This window comes from Gouania willdenowi, chromosome 6 (assembly GCF_900634775.1).
Source record: "Gouania willdenowi chromosome 6, fGouWil2.1, whole genome shotgun sequence".
In the NCBI taxonomy this organism is placed as follows: domain Eukaryota; kingdom Metazoa; phylum Chordata; class Actinopteri; order Blenniiformes; family Gobiesocidae; genus Gouania; species Gouania willdenowi.
The window spans coordinates 64,384,763-64,402,876 of record NC_041049.1 but is presented as its reverse complement, the minus strand read 5'-3'; the positions used below and the strand labels follow the sequence as shown (position 1 = coordinate 64,402,876).

Below are 18,114 nucleotides of genomic sequence, written 5' to 3'. Positions count from 1 at the left end.
AGAAGCAGAACATGCTGATCTCTGAATGGTGTAAATTGGTTAAGATTTGCATGCAGCATGACAAACAGGGTCAATTAAAAAAATTATGTACAGAGTGCAAATTCTACAAAGTACATAGAATTGTAGATTAGACAGTGGGCAACATTGTGGAGCTAAAATTGTGTCTTTGAGATATAGTAATTTACAGAAAAACATAAAACCTAATATTACATTAAAAGTAAGTGTTAGCATTTTACAAATTAGATGGCAGTATTGCCAATAAACATTGGGCACATTAACACATTTGAATGGTGTAGATTGGTTAAGAATTGGCAGAGTAGTGACAGGCCAAAATATGGTCTGAAGAATAAGAAAAATAAGATTAAGAAGCAATTGTCTAATTGTGCTTTGCATTCCCACAATTACATAATTAATGTGTGGTGGATATGTATATATTGATAATTCCAACTTGAGAGCTGTTTACTAGGCAAGGCAAGGCAAGGCAAATTTATTTATATAGCGCATTTCATACTCAAGGCAACTCAATGTGCTTTACATGATAAAACATTCAATTGTTTAAAATCAATAAGAACATTTAAATCAATAAGAACAATTAAAATCATCAGTAAAATCAATTAAAATCATCAGTAAAATCATCATTACATCAACAACATGACAAAAAATCTCTCTCTCAATCATATGCAGTAGAGAAAAAAAGTGCCTTTAACTTTGATTTAAAAATGTTCACATTGGATGCTGACTTCAGCTCCGCTGGCAGTTTGTTCCACTTCTTTGCAGCATAACAACTAAAAGCAGCATCACCATGTTTACTGTGAGCTCTGGGCTCCACTATCTGACCTGTGTCCATAGATCTGAGAGACCTGCTGGGTTCATACCTGACCAACATGTCACTGATGTATTCTGGACCAAACCCATTCACAGATTTATACACCAGCAGCAGAACTTTAAAGTCTATTCTGAGGCTGACTGGGAGCCAGTGTAAAGACTTTAAAACTGGAGTAATGTGCTCTGACCTCTTTGTTCTGGTTAAGACCCGAGCTGCAGCGTTCTGAACCAGCTGTAGCTGTTTGATGCTCTTTTGGGGGATTCCTGTCAGAAGACCATTACAATAGTCCAGTCTGCTGGAGATAAAAGCATGGACCAGTTTCTCCTGATCTTTCTGAGCCATTAAACCTTTCACTCTGGAGATGTTCTTTAGGTGGTAGAAGGCTGTTTTTGTGATAGATTTGATCTGACTGCTGAATGTAAGATCTGAGTCAATCAGAACACCAAGGTTTTTGACTTGGTCTTTAGCTTTTAAAGATCGAGACTCAAGATAATTGCTGACAGCAGTCCTCTTTTCCTTGTTACCAAAGACAATCACCTCCGTCTTGTCATGGTTTAGTTGAAGGAAGTTTTCACTCATCCAGCAGTTTACTTTTTCTAAACAGTCACACAACACCTCAATGGGACCATGGTCATCTGGGTTCAGTGATAGATATAGTTGTGTGTCATCTGCATAGCTCTGATAATCAACCTTACAGTTCTGTAAAATTTGTCCTAAAGGAAGCATGTAAAGGTTAAACAGAAGGGGTCCAAGAACAGATCCCTGAGGAACCCCACAGGACATTGGTAATCTGTCAGATTCAAAGTTTCCAATGCTTACAAAATAGCTTCGCTCCTCCAAGTATGACTTAAACCATTGCATTACTTTTCCATTTAGTCCGACCCATGTTTGCAATCTGTGCAACAAAATTGTATGATCTACAGTGTCAAATGCAGCACTTAGATCCAACAGAATGAGAACAGATACTTTTCCTGAATCAGTGTTCAACCTTATGTCATTGATCACTTTGATAAGAGCAGTTTCAGTGCTGTGATGAGAACGAAAACCTGACTGAAATTTATCAAATATTTTGTTGAATGTTAAGAATTGACTCAGTTGGTTGAAGACCACCTTCTCAATGATCTTGGCCATGAATGGAAGGTTGCTGATTGGTCTATAGTTAGCCAGTATAGAGGCATCCAGTGTTCTCTTTTTTAACAGCGGTTTCACAGCAGCTACTTTCAGGGATTTTGGTACGGTGCCTGATTGGAATGAGCAGTTAATTATCTGACACAGATCAGTGACAATTGACTACAACAGTTTTAAAGAAGTTTGAGGGTATTGTGTCAAGGCAACACGTTGATGGATTCAGCTGCTGAACAGTTTCCTCTATTGTTTTTGGGTTCACTGTAATAAACTCTAACATTGTAATTGACTCATCCCTCAGTGGTTGAAGCTGTTCAAGCTTTTTGTGATTTTGCTGGTTTGTTCTGATGTTTGACCTTATTGATTGTATTTTTTCATTGAAATATACAGCAAATTCATTGCATTTTCCAGCTGACAGTAATTCAGGGGCTATCTGATCTGGGGGGGTTGTGAGCTTTTCAATTACAGAAAACAACGTGTGAGAGTTGTTGACATTTTTGGCAATAATTTCAGAAAAGTATTGCTGCCTTGCTTTGAACAAGCCATCATTGAATTTTCGCAGACTTATTTTGTATAGTTCTAGATGAATTTGGAGTTTTGTTGATCTCCATTTACGCTCAGCTCTTCTACAGTCAGATTTCAAATTCTGCATTATCTCAGTCCTCCTCCAAGGTGTTTTCTGTGTGTTTGGTTTTCTCTTAGTTTTGATTGGAGCCACCACATCTATGACATTACAGACGTTTCTATTATACTCATCCAGAAGATCATCAACTGTCTCAGCACTCAATGTTGGTGTCATTGCTATGGCTTCCATAAACTGTGCACTTGTGTTCTCATTTATGTACCTTTTCTTTAAACACACATAACTAGGGGGAACAGATGTTACAGTCTCTAGGTCAAAAAAGACACAGAAATGATCAGATAGAGCTAAGTCTCTTACATCAACAGCAGAGATATCAACACCTTTAGAGATAACCAGATCCAAAGTGTGACCTTGAGTGTGTGTCGGACCAGTCACATGTTGTGTAAGACCAAAAGTATCCATTAAAGCATACAGTTTTTTGGAAGTATTGTCCATGTTATTGTCTACATGAATATTTAAGTCACCTGTTATTATTAAAAAGTTGTATTCAGTGCATACAACTGACAGCAGTTCAGCAAACTCATCCATGAATTCTCCAGAATATTTTGGGGGTCTATAAATGACTAAAAACAGAACTCTTGAATCACCCTTCAGTAAGAATGACATATATTCAAAGGAGATAAAATCACCAAATGTTATTTCTTTGCACTGAAATATTGATTTAAAAATGGCAGCAACTCCACCACCTTTCCTGCAAGTACGACACTTATTTAAATAAATAAAGTCTTGTGGTGCACTTTCATTGAGAATAGTATTACTGATACCATCATTCAACCATGTTTCATTAAGAAATAAAAAGTCCAAGTGATGTGTCAAAATAAAATCATTAATTATTAGTGACTTGTTAACAAGAGATCTAACATTAAGAAGAGCTAATTTTAAAGACTTTACTGAAGACACTGGTGGACTTTTTGGATGACATGTTATAGGAGTCAAATTTTTATCTCTATAAAGCTTTTTGCTTTTCTTTAATTTCACAATTTTACCTGTGTTACCTGTCACCACAGGAATTAAAGAAGCTGCATTAACTCCATAAGGCCCTGACTTTTTCTGGTTGTTCCTAAAAATAGAGCTATTGCAGTCTGGACCCAGCACACATCAGACCTGTGTCGCTCTAAGTTGAACACAGCTGGCCTGAGGAGAAGAGTGATCCTGAGCCTGGTATCTTCGAGGAGGGATGGGTGGTGCAGATTGACCATGGTGGGGTAAAGGGTGGGGTGTTAGTCTTGTGCCAGCCAGAACCAGCTCGTTCATCTGGGCAGTTAAATCCAAGAAGGCAGGGGTAGGAGAGAAGCTGGATGAGGTGGAAGTAGGTGAATTTTGGGGTGAAGCAGGTGGGTCCTGAGATGCGGGGGTTGGGTTGACCTCTTCATTTTGGCGATTTTTATTTCTTGCTGGAAGCTCATTGACTCCATGTTCTTTCCTTGTTGTTTTGTTCTCCGATGGTACATGTTGTCCTCTGTCTTTATCAGAACTGATAGCAGTGTGACTGGTGAAGTAAAACAAGTTGGATGTGAAGAGTTTTACTCCAGCCTTGTTTAGACACAGTCCATCTGCTCTAAAAAGATGACGACGTTCCCAAAAAATAGGAAAATTTTCTATAAAATTTAGTGAAAGGGCAGCACAAGCCGAAGACAGAAATTTATTCAAAGAGTAAATCCTTGAGAATTTCAGATCTCCTTTGCGGACTGGAGGTATCGGGCCACTGATGAACACTTTAGGCTGTATACAGCTCACAGTTTTTAGCAGATGGGTGAAATCCAGCTTTAACACCTCAGACTCCTCCTTGGCTAAATCATTTAACCCAAAATGAATCACAACATTTTTCAAATGTGGGTAATCTGCAACGATATGCAAGATTTTGTCAGCCAGGTCTGATACTGTGTCATTAGGTAAGCAGATCACTTTCACGTTGCTGCTAAACATCTTCTGAGCATCTTTAACAGAAACGTCTCCCACTATCAGTGTGTGAGGTTGTTGCTTTGGCCTACCATGTCGCTTTTGTTTTCCTGAAGCACTTTCAGTCTTCGCAGTTCCAGAAGGTTGTGTGTTGACCTCATTAGAGCCAGATCCTAGGTCATTCAGCAGTGGGGCGAATCGATTACCCAGTTCTACATGAAACTGGGTTTGTGACTTGGTGATACTCCTGCCTTTAGCAGATGTCCACTTTTGTGCCTGGGCAGACAAAGGAGTTGATGTTGAGGCTACAGTCTGAGAAGCCAGTGCAGGCCAGTCCGTCTCATTATTGATATCAGGGCGCTTTGCTCGGCCCGTTAGCCTTTGAAGTGGATATGACTTTTTCTTAGGCTTAGCTCCCAGAGTATTCCAGGGAGGACTCGCACCTGTTGGCTTATCAACGGGAACAGGATCCTCCCTAGGCCTGATAGCTTTGTTAGCACGGGCTGGTAGCGAGTTAGCTTTATCCACTCCGCTGTTTTGAAACAGCGGCACAGTCGTATCATTATCATATCCACAGTGTCCATTAACCTCAATGTTTACTTGTATTCCTCGCACTGTAGTCTCCAGTTCAGTAATCTTTTGGAGAAGACTGCTGTATTCTGTTGTGGAAAGAGCCATTCTTCTGCTAGTTAGCTTGCTACTTGTAGCTAGCTAGCTTGCTACTTAGCTTTCCAGTTGAGCCAGCAAATAAAAAAGCAGTAGATGATTACCTCAGAGCCAGAGTCAGATGGTAAATGATAGAGTTTGATGTTGAGGTATCGTATCATTTCTCAGAAGAAAAAGTTCATGTTTAGTAAATAAATTCCTCTGTGAGCTCCGCTCTGCTCTTTAGCTGCTGTCAGCTCAGCTGCCGGAAGTCATATTCACTAGGCCGGTGACCACACATTCCTTTCAATTAAATAACCTTTAAATGTAATATAGATACAAAGCAACCACAAACCAGCCCTGTCAATTTCCCCCACCCATCAATCCAGAATATCCCAAAGGGGATCCGCCAGTTTCAGGCTGTCTAAAACCAGCATGTGGTTGTTTTCATGTTTAGCAGCTGACATTTGCTCTTGCTTTGAAGGAAAAATCAGCCACTTCTGGCCTCAGGTTGCAAACCAGTGCTACAAGTTCATCCTGTTGACAAAATTATTTTTAATCGCTGCACTTTTAGTGGTTGAAGTTGTTGATAGTTCATATTTTTCTTGTCTGCAAATTTCATGCTTGTATTTTGGTTACCGTGACAATCGACCCGATCCCACAATGCAGGATGTCAAAATGAGTGTTGAAAAAAATCGATTCAGCGATATATCGCGATATTGCGTTGCGCAATTCTCGGATTGATTCTAAATCCATCTATATTGATTTTTTTTTTATTTAAAAAAAAAAAAAAAATAAACAATATATATATATATATATATTTATTTTATTTTTTTCACCTTTATTTAACCAGGATAGTCTTCCACTGCAGGAGACATTGTAACTGCACAAAGAAAAAATTGCAATAATTGCCTTATACTTTAATATTGGGATATATGGTATTGTGACCGATGTATCGGGATACGAATCTTATCGCCAGGTGTCTGGCAATACACACCCCTAATGTCAAATACTGGTACCGAGGTTTGGCTCTAAAATGAATATTGCAACAAAACAAAAAAAAAACCTATCACATCATATGCTAAGTGCTTAAAGGACTTTCTTTGATAGAAGTGTGATGTCACTTCTCTCTCTTTAAGGCTGTCATCACCTCCAACGGGGCGCTCACCCCGAAGTTTGAATACATTGAAAAACTGCGTGAAAGAAGGTAAGACTTATGTTAAGTGTTATAATGTGTTATAATGCTATTTATTATGCATAATGTGTAAGTCAATGTATTCATAATTGTCTTGATAGCTTTAGCACTAATTAAACTAAAAAAGCATGTTTAGAACGTTACATCTTTGAGTTATTTCCATGAGTCTTAGGATGAAATGTTAACATACATCAGTCATTCCATGTCATTTCACAAATGGCCCATGCACTTAGGTCTTAAAAAATTCTAACATCGATTGTTCTGTGACTATTCAATCATATCTTTTATCGGATAAATACTTCATTGGGGGGATATGTGTCGATTTTCGTGCATCCTTATTTTTCTTCCATTTTCAGCTTCCATTATCTCAGGAACTACACTACATAGTGAACTGAAATTTGGTATAGTAATACAGCTCCACCTACTCTCTCAGAATATACAAAAACATCTGCTATACATCCTGTCTGGTGGACATGCCAGCTCCTCAAATTTGGAAAAAAGCTTGTCTGTGTTTCTGGCTTCAACATGTTTGGACCTTTGATCCCAAACATGTTTGTTCAGCTCTGAGCTATGCACATAGACTGTTCACATCACTAAAGATTAGTCACAGATATGCATTGGTTTCTAGGGTGACAGTCTCTTGAAATCTGAAAAAATGCTTCTATTTTTTTTTTTTTTTTTTACAATTTTCATTGGCCCACAACTGCATGTGGGAATGTAAGATAAAAATCTGATCCCTGTTTATATTTATAATATAAAGGTTGTGCTTTCTTGTGATGTAAAACAATTTTTTTATGTGCCAACTTCATTTTTATTTTGGACCACAACTTTGGGTTATTTCATCACTCGCAAATATTGAAAATCTTTTACATGAGGCCATTGCAGCTTGGATCTGTGTTTTATAATCATATATATATATATATATATATATATATATATATATATATATATATATATATATATAAATACAATGTACATATTTTTTTAATTTTTTAGACCGAAGTGTGTGGGATGTCCTGAAAATGTGTTGAAATAACATGGAATGACCCACATGAGCTGCAGCTTATCATGTTGATGGTGTACGGCTAACTAACATCTCTGTGATATTTGTCCTGTCTAGTTTCCTGTTCATGCTCTTCAGTTTGTCTTTGTCAGATGCTTTATTTACATCACGTCCAGCCAGCAGCACTGAAAGCTGGACTGGTAGCGGCTCTCACCTCTGTGGTTGTTCCTGTGCAGTGCTATCCTCTCGTGTCCACTGTCTGCATTAACACCTTGCATTGCTAGCATGCTAATTAGCCAGCATTGCTAGCCAACCGCAGAAGCCTGGAGTTTGCTCTTTTGGCGTCAAGGGGTAGAAACACTTTTTTCTTCTCAATTTACAAAACCCGTTTTCGCCTTTTGTCTCATTCAGCATGCACTGTAGTTTACGTTTTAAGCCAGGTGAGAGGATTAAAAAAAAAACCAAAACAAACAAAAATATATATATGTGTATATTCATAATTTGTATATAATATTTGATCTATGTATGTGTGTAAAACACTCACGACTACTAGGTGCTTTAATTCCCAATCAAAATATTTATTTGGCGAGTTAAATAAATGAGCAAAATCTGTTGTATGAGCACAAATAGCTTTTTCTGCCTTAAGAAAGTGATTAAAAGGTTGGGTTTAAGGGTTAGCATCTTTTGAAAGAGAGTAAGATGTTATGTGGGTTACTTAGTTCTTCTTGCTTATTATTTAATCTTCTCATCTGGATTAACGTAAAACAGAAAATTCAGACAAAGCAACCCATTTGCATGTTCTCCCATGATTAGTCTTTGAAATCCCCATCAGCTTCATGTTTTTCTTTCACATGATCTTTGAAATCTGTTGACGTGCCGTGCCTGCTGCTTTCACAACTTTTATCAAATCATCCGTTACGGTGTGCATCTGTGTGTGGGTGTGCGCGCGTGTGTGTATGCGTGCAGATTACAAACAATCAGGCTCACTGTGAACAGCTTGAGATGTCCGCATCATCTTAAGTGACCATCCCCGTTTGTACGTTCACTCTAATGTAGGCCACTTCTTAGGCTTGATGAGTTTCCCTCTTAATTGATCCCAAGTGTCATTTCTTCCCAGACAAGCCATGCCACCAACATCTTAATCCCTTAGATTGAGCATGGCTCCTTAAGATATGTAAACTTGGGAAGAAATCCTCCTGAGGGAGCGAGTCTCTCCTTTTAATTAAAGAGACGAGTGCCAGGCTGAGCTCCAGTCAACCGTGCTGCGACTCGTGCATCTGCGCTGCGTCTCATCCAGTTAGAGCAGAGCTAACGAGCCCACGAGTCTGACTCGGGGAGCGGGGGGGATTTGAGATGGTGATGGTGGTTGCTTTAATGATGGGATATTAGTGCCACAAGTCACTCTGGGGTCTCTATTAAATCACAGAGTGGGTATTGTTTTTGTTCCTGATAAACCAGTGTAAAAACACACACTTATCTGAATCCACATGATTGGCAAAAGTCACAACTCCACAGATGGGTTGGTTAAAACTGCGGGCACTCCTGAATTTATGTTCAGAATTGGAAACAAATTTTTTAATGGATTAAAGGTCCAATATTATGCTATTTTTCACCCATCTGCAATTGTTCTAAGAACCCCAACAACATAGTATTTGAGTTTTATTTTCCCAAACTCGCCTGGAGTTTTAGCCCTCTGGAAAGTCACTTTCAGACTGCTTCTTAAAACAGGCTGTTTTGGGGCCTTCATGCATATGCATGGGTAGGCGTAAACACACACGCTGCTTCAGTGTGTGTTTATTACAGCTGCAGCAGAGTAAATCATTAACAGTCACTTCCTTCTCCTTCTCACCTCTTGTGACCACAGAAATATTCCATTTAAGGTGATAGTAATTTGTTTTGTCTGCGTTGCATTGGGTCACCAACACGTCATATTATCCCATAAAAGCGATACGAGGCGGTATAATGGCTACTAAAAGTGGAACTGATTGTGAGTGCCTCGCTGTGCTTCAGATTATCCACAAACTGAACGTTATTAACTGTGATATCAACCTGCCTTCGCTATGTTTGTTTTACCTGTGAGGTAGTTTTAGAGGGAGGAGCTCACATTTTTATGTAGGGTAGGAGGAGCCAGGATTGTCAGGAGGAGGAGTTTCTACCTTATGAGTCATAACGGGGGAAAAATCCAACTTGTTTGTTTGGAGCTGACTTTTTACAAAATGTGGAAAAACAAGGGAGGGAGGAAACAGAACTTTCTCAACTTTGGCCTTCTGAATAAGACTAAAGGGATGTATTGCCTTTAAAACAATTTGGGATTTCTTCATGAAATCCCCACAACTAGTTGTTGGATAGCTCAGACAAATCAGAATGGGCACCAGTGGTTACTGTTTTCTTATCAGAGTTGATGTTTAATCATACTAAGAGTTAATGTGATGCTGTTGAACCATATTTTGTAACTTCTTGTCAGTTATTTATTAGGAGATCAGAGAAGAGCCACAGTGTTGTTGAGCTAATTTTTAGTTTGCATTGAATTGAATGGAAAAAACTAGAAAATACTGTATTTTTTTTTTTTTATTGTTCATTGTCAAAAGAATCCCTTGATAAACTATTCAAAACAATGCAATTTAACTAAAAATAAATCCTGAATGAAATAAATAAAGGAATAATACAAATGAAGAAGCCTATTAATTTAAATTCTGGTTCTACAGTAAACAATGCAAAACTGCATAATAATTTTTCTTTTTAAAAGTGCAACTGAAAATGTATTTTGTGCCTTAACAATTGGACTTAAAAAAAAAAAACAGTCATTGTACTGTATTTACATCAGATATTTTGTTTGGACCAGCAGAGGGCGATGGTCACCCAGTGGTTCGGTTGGCATACAGCTATTCTAGCAGTGAAGAAGAGATGCTATGCTAGCAGTCAGAGCTAATAGAAAAGCGTGACTTACACAGATATTTGCGAAATATTACGGATTTGATGCCATAAATTGCCTTCACACACTATGCATTGTATCAATTTTTGAATCGAGAATTGGTTAAAACAAGAATCGATTTTGAATCGAATCGTGACTCTAAGAATTAGAATCAAGTCGAATCGTGAGACACCCAAAGATTCACATCCCTAGTGTGTGTACGTCTTATATTTATATGTGCGGGGAGGTGGGAGAGCAGGGCCCTGAGTAGTGTTTGTAAGGCTGTGTGTGAGCTTCACATCGTGATTGTGTGTGCCTGTGGTTGTAGTGACAAATTTCAGCTTATGAACTTGCTGTGGGTGTGTACAGACACATCATTGTGTGTATTACAGTCTGTCTCTGCGCATAACATTGACTGGCTATCAGAGTGGGCGTTTTACTGCTACAGCAGTAACGCCCATAATCAAGGCATTTTGTGCAGGTCAGCAGAAGGCAGGGGGTGTACTTACTCTTTAACCTAGCACTTTTCTATAGCAATACAGTACATACTTCTTACAGGCACTGCACTAATACATATAAATATATTCAAACTTTCACATTTTGTCAGACTTTCGATATATATCTTTTGGATCAACTTTTAAATGACTTTAGGTATAATTGAACAGCAATTCATGAATAAAAGGAGAAGTTGTTCTGTTATTTGTTATAGTAGTTTTGATTTTTAGAAAAATTAAAATTGAAACCAACTCCTGCTGAGTTTTTGCGCTTTTACACGGTCTTTTGCTTCCTGAAACTTTTGCAGTAATTTCTTGAAATTTCTTATGTTTCTTGAAATGTCTTTCTTGCTTTATTTACCTTCTGGCAGTTTCTGACACACTCGTGATACCTTCAAGCTTTTTCCTTAATTGCAGACACTTTGTGGCAAAAGGTTGTGCTTCTCTAACAGTTGTAGTCTATTGAATTCAACTTAACTTGTTTTACTTTATCTAAATATCCTTCAGATTGCAGAGTTCCCCCAGTACCAAAGGCAACTAAGCAGCCTCAGGGAATGATGAAACCTCCTCCGTGGTTTAGAGTGGGTAGGCTGTCCGTTTTCATGGCCTCCAGTTAGGGTTTGCTCAATTAATTTAAATTCGATTACGATTTCGATTATTACACCCAACAATCACAAAAACAACATAATCAAGAAAAAAACAATTAGAAGAAATTAAATTGTTTTTTTTTTTACATGTTTTATTCGCTAAATAAAACAAACCCACTATTAAATAATAAAGCTCGGCACACACGTTATTAATACTAACTTTGAGTTGATTAATCCATGCACATGCAAGCTCCTCCCCTCGCCCCGCCCCTCTCAAAGCCAAAGCTAGCCTGCAGGCCAACACGAGGAAAGTTGTTGCTCGTGGTCTTGAAACATGGCAGGAGAAACGGAGCAAAAACACTTGGTAAACAAGTGGCAAGTCAAATTCTGTTCTATGGGAACACTTTGGGTTTGATGATGAAGACCTAGAGTAAAGACACATCACGTGCAAGAAGTGTTTTGTTTTGTGCAAAAAACAAATAACTTTTCGGTTGACAAATAATCGTTTGAATAATCGTGATTTCAATTATGACTAAAAAGATTTTTCTATAATTGAGCAGCCCTACCTCCAGTTGGCACCACTTAGTGCACTGTACTCGCAGAGAGCCGAGCACTTTCTGTAAAATTGTCCCTGAAGGCCTGTGGCTGGTAGTCATTACAAACACTAGTCTTTATGTGCCTTTCTTTCAGTTAGTGCTTCTTGTTCTTCTTCCATGGAGTCGTTCTTGGTTAAGCATGCAGTGTTCGGTTCCACTGCAAAAGTTTTCTGCACAGCCTGATGTTCCTTAGATGTCCCCGCTTGGTGTTTTTGACCTTCAAACACCTGAATGCTTCTCCTTAGATCCTTCATCTTAACAATGTGACTGTTCGACGACAGGAGTTGGTGGCCTTCTGCTGAATGTCATGTTACAATTCTGCACTAACGACTCAGGAGTGCCATAATGTTTTTAACCAAACACTAAAAATGTTCATTGCTGTTTTTATTTGTCTTTGATGACCTTTTTCTGTAAAACCAACCCTATTCTATAAAGCTTAAACTTGTAAAGAGATATATCTGATTAAAAAAGCCCAGAGATGTCATTGTTATCTTTTAAATTGTGAATTATTTCTGGTATTCACATTTTTTTTTTTTTTGTATTTTCTAATTCTTACTGCGATTTAAAGTTGTTGTTTTTTTTAATACTTTTTCTTACTAGCTGGGATGTGTGTCAATCTGAAAAAAGAACAAAATGCACTAATGTACAATGTGTGGAAGCAAGTCAAGTGTTTAATTTGAAATAAACCTCTATATTTTACAGAGAATGCTTTTAATAAATATGATGTCAACACGGGATAAGATTAATTGTAGTATACAAGATTTTTACTCATTTAATGATTCATTGAGGCTCCAAATGATCTGAGCAGAGCCAAGCTGCTTAATTCAATGCAAAATGTTGGAAGCTGTCTTTGTGATCAGTTTTCCATCCTTTTTTTTTTTTTTACCCATCATTCAATGTATTGTTCCATTAGGAAACATGAATTTAGTTTTTTGCATCAAACTCAAACAGGCAATGTCATTGAAAGGGTACCTGTAGTGGAAATGTATATAACGAAAAATGTGTTAAATGTATTACCAATAAACATAATGTGCACCGTATATATATATATATATATATGTATATGTGTATATATATATATATATATGTATATATATGGGGGGCTCAGCTCAGGGTCAGACAGAGCTGAGACTTTCAACATGTCTGCTGCTTGGTTCAAAGGTGTGCGACGTCAGATTTGTTTGGACTGCAATGATACCTGTAGGGGGAACAAGGTTATTTTGACTCACTGGGATCACGCATTGTATACATTTATACACCGTTTTGAGGTATGTTTTTCTTCTATATGGAACTTTATAATGCTATATGAGGGAGTGAGATAAATACAAGTTAAAGTAATGAAATTAATAAAACTAAAATTGTGGACTATGAACTTAGTATTTTAATTAAAAGATTTTGTTCGATTAGGAGCCACCTTAAAGTGACAGTTGTATGGTTGCAGTTTTACCCTCCTTGAGCTTTTCCAGGAAATGGTTTCCTCTCCTTCCTGTACATGCTCACTTGATACGGTCTGGGCCTGGATTGGGTTCCGGTTTCTTCTCTCGGTGAAGGTCGTCTCCAACCTACCAAAATCTCAAATCAAACGCCAGATTTTGTTGTCTAGTTACTTATTGTAAAGTTGTGTAAAAAGAAAATGGCTCATAAAGGGAAAAGTTGCTTGGTAATTTCAAAAATAAACATAAATTTAGCTGCTCATGGCCATTTCATGAGTAAGGGAGTAGATTATATAATTTCTTAAAAATCTGCATAACCGCAAACTGAAAAACCTTTCTCTGCTCTGAACTGAAGACAAAGCAACAAGGGCTAAGGAACAACAGCACTAAAGGGGAAGGAACAATGCAAGTTATAGGCATGTCAAGATGTTATCTGATTGGTTAAACACACATTTGCTGTGTAGATGCGGTGAAACCTGATTGGCTAGTAAAGGAGGGGGGTGTTTTGAATTACTGTGAAGAGAGACAAAAAGGCGGATGAAGCTCAAACCTCATGTTCTCAAACAAAAAGCCATAAAACAAGATAGGGGTGTGGGTGTCTCATCAGCATGTGCTGAAGCGAACACATCTGTTTACTCAATGTGAACATCATGACTCTTAAATAAAACTTCTGAAAACATCATTATATAAATCACGTGCTAATTCGCTCTTGAAGATAACTTTCCTAATATTTACACTTAGTTTAGATTAATACTTAAACTTTCTACCCTATCCAAAAAGACATGAAGTAAACTTTAATCAATCCAAGGAATATTAATTGTCCTAAACATTTTCCCTGGAATGGTTTTGAACTAGTGATTAAAGCATTTATTTCGTATGAGACAACCAGCAGAATTGCTTCTCCTCGAAATGAAACATGTTAAAGTTTGAAATCGCATGTCTGGAATTAATGATACATCAAAAGAGTTAATGACTCAGCGTAAGATAAATACATTTAAAAATTGTATCAAAACCTGTGTCCACTTTTGAAGCATGTGCATTGTTCTTTCTGGAGCAAAGCTGTGTCTCAGCCTGTTCAACCTTTTTCACCTTTTTCAACCTCCTCAACCTTTTTCAACCTTTTTCAACCTTTTCAAACTTTTTGAATGCTAAAACAAGGCTATTGTCAACGCTATGCTAATGCCAATGCTAACGCGATGCTAATGCTAGTGTGATGTTAATGCTACCGCAATGCTAATGCTAGCGCAATGGTAATGCCAGCGCAATGCTAATGCTAGCGCAAAGCTAATGCTAGCACAATTCAAATGTTAACGTAATACTAGCGCAATGCTAATGCTTGTGCAATATTAATGCTAGTGCAATGCTAATGCTAGCACAATGCTAATGCTAGCACAATGCTAATGTTTGCGCAATGCTAATGCTAGCATAATGCTAGTGCAATGCTATTGCTAGCACAATGCTAATGCTAGCGCAAGTCTAATGCTAGTGCAATGCTATTGCTAGCACAATGCTAATGCTAGCGCAAGTCTAATGCTAGTGCAATGCTATTGCTAGCACAATGCTAATGCTAAAGCAATGCTAATATTAGCGCAATACCAATGCGATGCTAATGCTAGCACAATGCTAATGCTAGCACAATGCTAATGCTAGCGAAATGCTAATGTTAGTGCAATGCTACCGCAATGCTAATGCTAGCACAATGCTAATGCTAGCGCAATGCTAATGTTAGGACAATGCTAATGCTAGCACAATGTTAATGTTAGCGCAACGCTAATGTTAGCACAATGCTAATGCTAGCACAATGCTAATGTTAGCGCAATGTTAATGCTAGCACAATGTTAATGCTAGCACAATGCTAGCACAATGCTAATGCTAGCGCATCGTTAAGGCTAGCACAATGTTAATGCTAGCACAATGCTAATGCTAGCACATTAAAGCTAAATGTAAATTTTTTATTTATTTATTTATTTTTTTAATTTTTATTCAGTTTATTTCCGACATGGTTACATTCACTTTTTTTTTTTTTTTACATTTTTTTTTTTGTACATGCCGAAAATAAATGCTAACGCTAGGTTCATCAAACTTTTCAACCTTTTTCAACTTTTTTTCAAATTTTTTCAACCTTTTCAACCTTCTCAAAATATTCCAAATTTTTCAACTTTTTCAACTATTTCAACCTTTTTCCAACTTTTTCAACCTTTTATCCTTTTCAACCTTTTTCAAACTTTTTAAACTTTTTCAAACTTTTCAACCTTTTTCAAACTTTTCAAACTTTTTCAACCCATTTCAACTTTTTCAACCCATTTCAACCTTTTCAAACTCTTTCAACCTTTTTTTTGACCTTTTTCAACCTTTTTTAAACCTTTAAACTGACTTTTCAACTAATGCTTCAGCTGTTTGTTCACTTTCAGCTCATACTGGAAATTTACTTATACTAGTATATAAACTGGTTTTAGCGATTGTTGCTGAGTTATTACAACGTTAAGGCTATTGCTAGGTTAATGCTATGCTAATGTAGTGCGACGGGGGCCAGCACATGCATCCTCACTTGCATTTTCTTCAGGAAATGCAAAAATTCTAGTTATCTTTTATTTCTTCTGGTTTCCAATTCATGTTGGCTTAAAGATGGTCTTTGAGTCTGGAATGCTCAAATTACTCCTGTGTCTCTGGAATGTGTGTCCTGTGGTGGAGGATGTGTCCGATCCAAGATGTAACGTGTTGGACGGTGGCTTTGATTGCAAGGAGTGTTTATGTCCTCTGCTCCTTTTTTCCGGTGTCTGTTTTATTCATAAAAGTGTAATTAAATTCCAATTGTGCAAGAAGGGTTTTTACCGTCAAGTCATCTCCAGTTGAGTCCCCTACAATCCCCCCTTTTCGGAGACGGGCGAAATCCATCGTCTTTCGGCGTTCTCCGGAAACCAAGTGGACTCTGGTGAGATGACATGAAAACAACACAGCACAACATTCTGGTGTGTGTTTTTAAGCTGACTGTGTGTTAAAACTGCAGAATTCCCTTAGCTCTTCGTGTGATTGCTCAGAGGTAACGTAGAATTCTACAAAAGAAAGCAAAACGCACATTAATTCGTTTTACTATGTTGGAAACCTAAGTTAATGATAGCTTAATTGATGGGACTTTTGAAATGAGTTTAAAAATGGTTGGTAATTTTGAGAATAAAATGTTTAAGAGTAAAAAGTTTTAAATTGAAGTAAATTTTGTTAATGCTTTTGTAGCTTTTAAATGTACTTGTACTTAGATAAGAGTTTAAAAAGGTTTTTTACTTTTCCACCCCCATTGGTTGAATGTGGTCGTCGTTGCTGGTGATGCGAACTGCTCCTGGTGGAAATAGTCTGTTTGCTTTTACCAAAGTTCGTGATGAGATTGAATTTGTATTAAATAGGTTTTTAAATGTTTGTTTTGGCCTTCTGCGGAAATATTTTCTTTCTAAATCTACTTTAAGGAGCTGATTTCAGATGTCCGGGAATTTAACCCAGAAGTGTCGGGTTGTCTTGATATGGGTGGGGCTTTAACCGGTATGTTGTTTTAAGCATATAATTGATATAGGTTGATGAGAAATAGTTAATTTTTTTGCTGATTAGAAAGCTATTTACGGGACAGCATCAGCATTGAGCTTCAGATCAATGGTTTTGTTCACAATAATAAACAAACGAATGTATAGAACACGTGGTTGCAATTATGAATTAAAATGTATTGAACAAGAGTTTTCACACTCAACTATTTTTTTAATTTTTAATTTTTTTGGTTCTTTTTTAAAATTTTCACATTCTCTGTGTGTGTGTGTGTGTGTGTGTGTGTCATTCTCTATCTACTTTACATTCAATTTCTGTCTTGAAATCAAAACTTAACATGTTTGTTTAAACATACTAAGGGTTTGTGTTTAACACCAATGCAACAGCATAACCATGATGGATAACAAATTCATAATTATTACAATATTCGACCATAAATACCTTTAATTATCCTCAAAACAGAAATCTAACCAGATTTAGCCTTCAAAACACTTTCACATATGAGGCTGTTGCATTACTGTTTTTGCTTTTCCCAATGGCTAAAAAAGCAAAAGGTACGTCCCACCTTCAAACACAACCTCATTTGGCCATTCATGAAAAAGCTACTTAACCTCCCACTTTTCTATAGAAATACTTACTACTGGTACTGCACTAGTTTCTTAAATCATTCTTAAAAACTGAATGTGCAACACGTTTAAACGCTTGATTAAAGGCTTGATGATTTCATTTCCAGGAACACTGGTGAGTAAAGTGACTTCAGTTTTCTGAACCTCAGTGCAGTGATAACATGGTTTATGTGCAACCATGCTGGACTGAGGGTTTGATGTTAATAAATAACCAGTTGCTCCGTTACATTGCTGTAATATACCACATGTGGAATGTGAACAGTCACCAAAGAGGAGTGTCCTGGATGGGTTTCTACTAACTTGGCATGGGTGTTTTTCTTCAGGGAGAAAGAGCAGATCCTACAGAAAGCTGGCATGAAGCGCGTTCTGCTGCTAGGTTCAGGATACGTCTCTAGGCCTGTTGTGGAGTATCTGACCCGCGATGAGAGGACGCAGGTCACCATTGGTGAGTTGTCCCAAATGAGATGGGAAACAGTTTTAGTTCAAATGTTTGCTCAACGTGTGAATGTGTTTGTTCATACCAAATTTTAATGTTTGTGATGAGACTGAATTCCTATTAAATGTTTTTTAATGTTTGTTTTGACCTTCTGCAGAAATATTTTA

The 18,114-nt window shown here is 37.4% G+C and overlaps 1 protein-coding gene across 4 annotated transcripts in view; it reads left to right on the top strand.

The window, feature by feature from the left end:
- The window catches only part of aass (aminoadipate-semialdehyde synthase), a 50,094-nt gene that overhangs the window by 17,060 nt on the left and 14,920 nt on the right, over window positions 1-18,114 (top strand). For all 4 annotated transcript variants that reach the window (XM_028449408.1, XM_028449409.1, XM_028449410.1 and 1 more), the window contains 2 exons: window positions 6,278-6,345; window positions 17,835-17,956. In XM_028449408.1, the coding sequence (XP_028305209.1) occupies window positions 6,278-6,345; window positions 17,835-17,956 (190 nt within the window). The remainder of the gene's footprint in view (window positions 1-6,277; window positions 6,346-17,834; window positions 17,957-18,114) is intronic.